Source organism: Octopus bimaculoides, chromosome 9, assembly GCF_001194135.2.
Source record: "Octopus bimaculoides isolate UCB-OBI-ISO-001 chromosome 9, ASM119413v2, whole genome shotgun sequence".
In the NCBI taxonomy this organism is placed as follows: domain Eukaryota; kingdom Metazoa; phylum Mollusca; class Cephalopoda; order Octopoda; family Octopodidae; genus Octopus; species Octopus bimaculoides.
In genome coordinates, this window is record NC_068989.1 from 5538251 (window position 1) to 5540410 (window position 2160).

General features: G+C 40.5%; 1 protein-coding gene across 1 annotated transcript in view; it reads left to right on the forward strand.

Annotated features, from left to right (window-relative positions):
* LOC106878114 (ectonucleoside triphosphate diphosphohydrolase 8) overlaps positions 1-2160 on the forward strand; it is an 81453-nt gene that overhangs the window by 71941 nt on the left and 7352 nt on the right. Inside the window, exon 5 of the mRNA XM_052970314.1 lies at positions 1047-1397. Coding sequence (XP_052826274.1) covers positions 1047-1397 — 351 coding nt within the window. The remainder of the gene's footprint in view (positions 1-1046; positions 1398-2160) is intronic.

A 2160-nucleotide genomic window follows, 5' to 3' on the forward strand; every position in this document is an offset into this window, starting at 1 on the left:
AAAATCACTTTAGCTTCCCATCTCCTTCTTGACACTTGTGGCAATGCAATAAAATAACCTAAACATCTGCGCACATTTTAATTATAGCTGCATGCAGAATCCATATTGCATACAAGAGAAGATACGCTCATAGCTATTCTTCTCGTGAAGCTTTTTTTGCTGTTAACATTTTTTCTTTATTTTATTCTATTTTGTGAACCTATTCACTTCGAAACAAATGCTCTTTCACTGAAGCAGGTCGAAAACCAAGAACGATTTTATTTACACAAAAGATGTTTAGCTTCGTGAATACAAGTTACTAACAGTCCTGTTCTTTTATTTGAACCACTTGACTTTTCTAACAAAACACGTACTTTACAATGGTTGCTGAAATTGTTGAGGCCAACGTTAAACTGTAACTTTTTTTCTTTTCTTTTCTTTCAAATTTAGAAAATGGCGTCAGACACATGTTTCTCGGTTTATCGCTTTTGCAGTTTGTTTTCGTTTTCTGATCTTTGTTGTTGTTTCCTTTCTGTTCGTCCTTTTCTTCTTCTTCTTCTTCTTCTTCTTCTTCTTCTTCTTCTTCTTCTCCCCCTCCTCCTCCTCCTCCTTCTCCTCCTCCTTCTTCTTCTTCTTCTTCTTCTTCTTCTTCATTCCTTCTCCTCCTCTTCCTCCCCCTACAGCATCATCATCGTCGTCATCATCTTCATCATCCTCATCATCATCATCATCATCATCATCATCATCATCATCATCATCATCATCATCATCGCCTTCGTTTTCTTCATCTTCGGTACCACCCTTATCTATTAAACCATTCGTGTTCTCTCTCCCTCTTTCTCTCCCCCTCTCTCTCCTTCTCTTTCATCCACTCTAACTACTCCACCTCTCTCTCTCACTATTATTCCCTCTCTCTCACTCTTTCTCTCCCCCCCCTCTCTCTCTCTCTTTGCTTTTTTTCTCTCTCAACCTTTCTACACGACCCGTATATTCCTACGCGTGTCCATGTTCGTTTCTCTTATACTTCCATGTACTCACTCTCCTCTATTTATGTTTTCTATTTCCAGCACACACAACTACACACGCTTATCTTCGTCACCTTTATGTGCCTATTCGTCAGGTGTTGCACTAGCGGTGCAACGCCACTCGACTACAAATACAGCGTTTTCATGGACGGGGGCTCCACAAGTACTAAACTCAGGATATACAAATGGCAGACACCCAGTTTACGAGACGATATACCACACTTCACTCAGATCAGTGTGTCTCGTTATACCCCGGGTATCAGCGAATACAGTGACAACCTCACAGCTATAGCATCCTATATTCGTCCCATGATTCTCGAGTCGATGGAACTCGTGCCAAAAGATCTCCACAAAATAACTCCGATATATTTCATGGCCACAGCTGGTATGTGCGTCTGGTTTATTTTATTTTATTTTATTTTTTAATTGTTCATTTATTTCTCCCTTCTCCCTCCCATCACCACCATCACCACCACCAACATCAACCCAACCACGACCACCACGACCACCACCACTGCCGCCCCCCTCCACCACGACTACTGCTGCCGCCATCACCACCACTGCCACTACTACCACCGATTCCACCACCATCACCACCACCACCTGCATCCATCACCATCTTTTTCTTAAGAAAAATATTTTTGCATTTTATTGATGGCATCGAAGTTGTTCTTTTCCCCCCCTTACTACTCCGCATCGTACACATCACTGTGTTTATAGCAAAAAAGATTATCATAATTATTTGTACTGTAAAAGGAAGTACCATAACAAAGGACCGGCGACGCTCAGGAGTACGTACCATTTGATCCATCACAGCTAAACGTGCCCAAACACATTTCTATCAATAATCAGTTAGAAACGACAGAGAAAAGTGGTATAACTGTAAGGCCTGGATTTTCTGGGGAGGGGGACAGTCGATTACATCGAACCCAGTACTTGACCGGTACATAATTTATTGACCCCGAAAGGATGAAAGGCCATGTTGACCATGGTGGAATTTGAACTTAGAACTTTTGCGGCAGACGAAATACCGCTAGGTATTTCGCTCGGGGTGTTAACAATTCTGCCAGCTCACCGCTTTAATAATAATAATAATAATAATAATAATAATAATAATAATAATAATAATAATAATAATAATAATAATAATAATAAT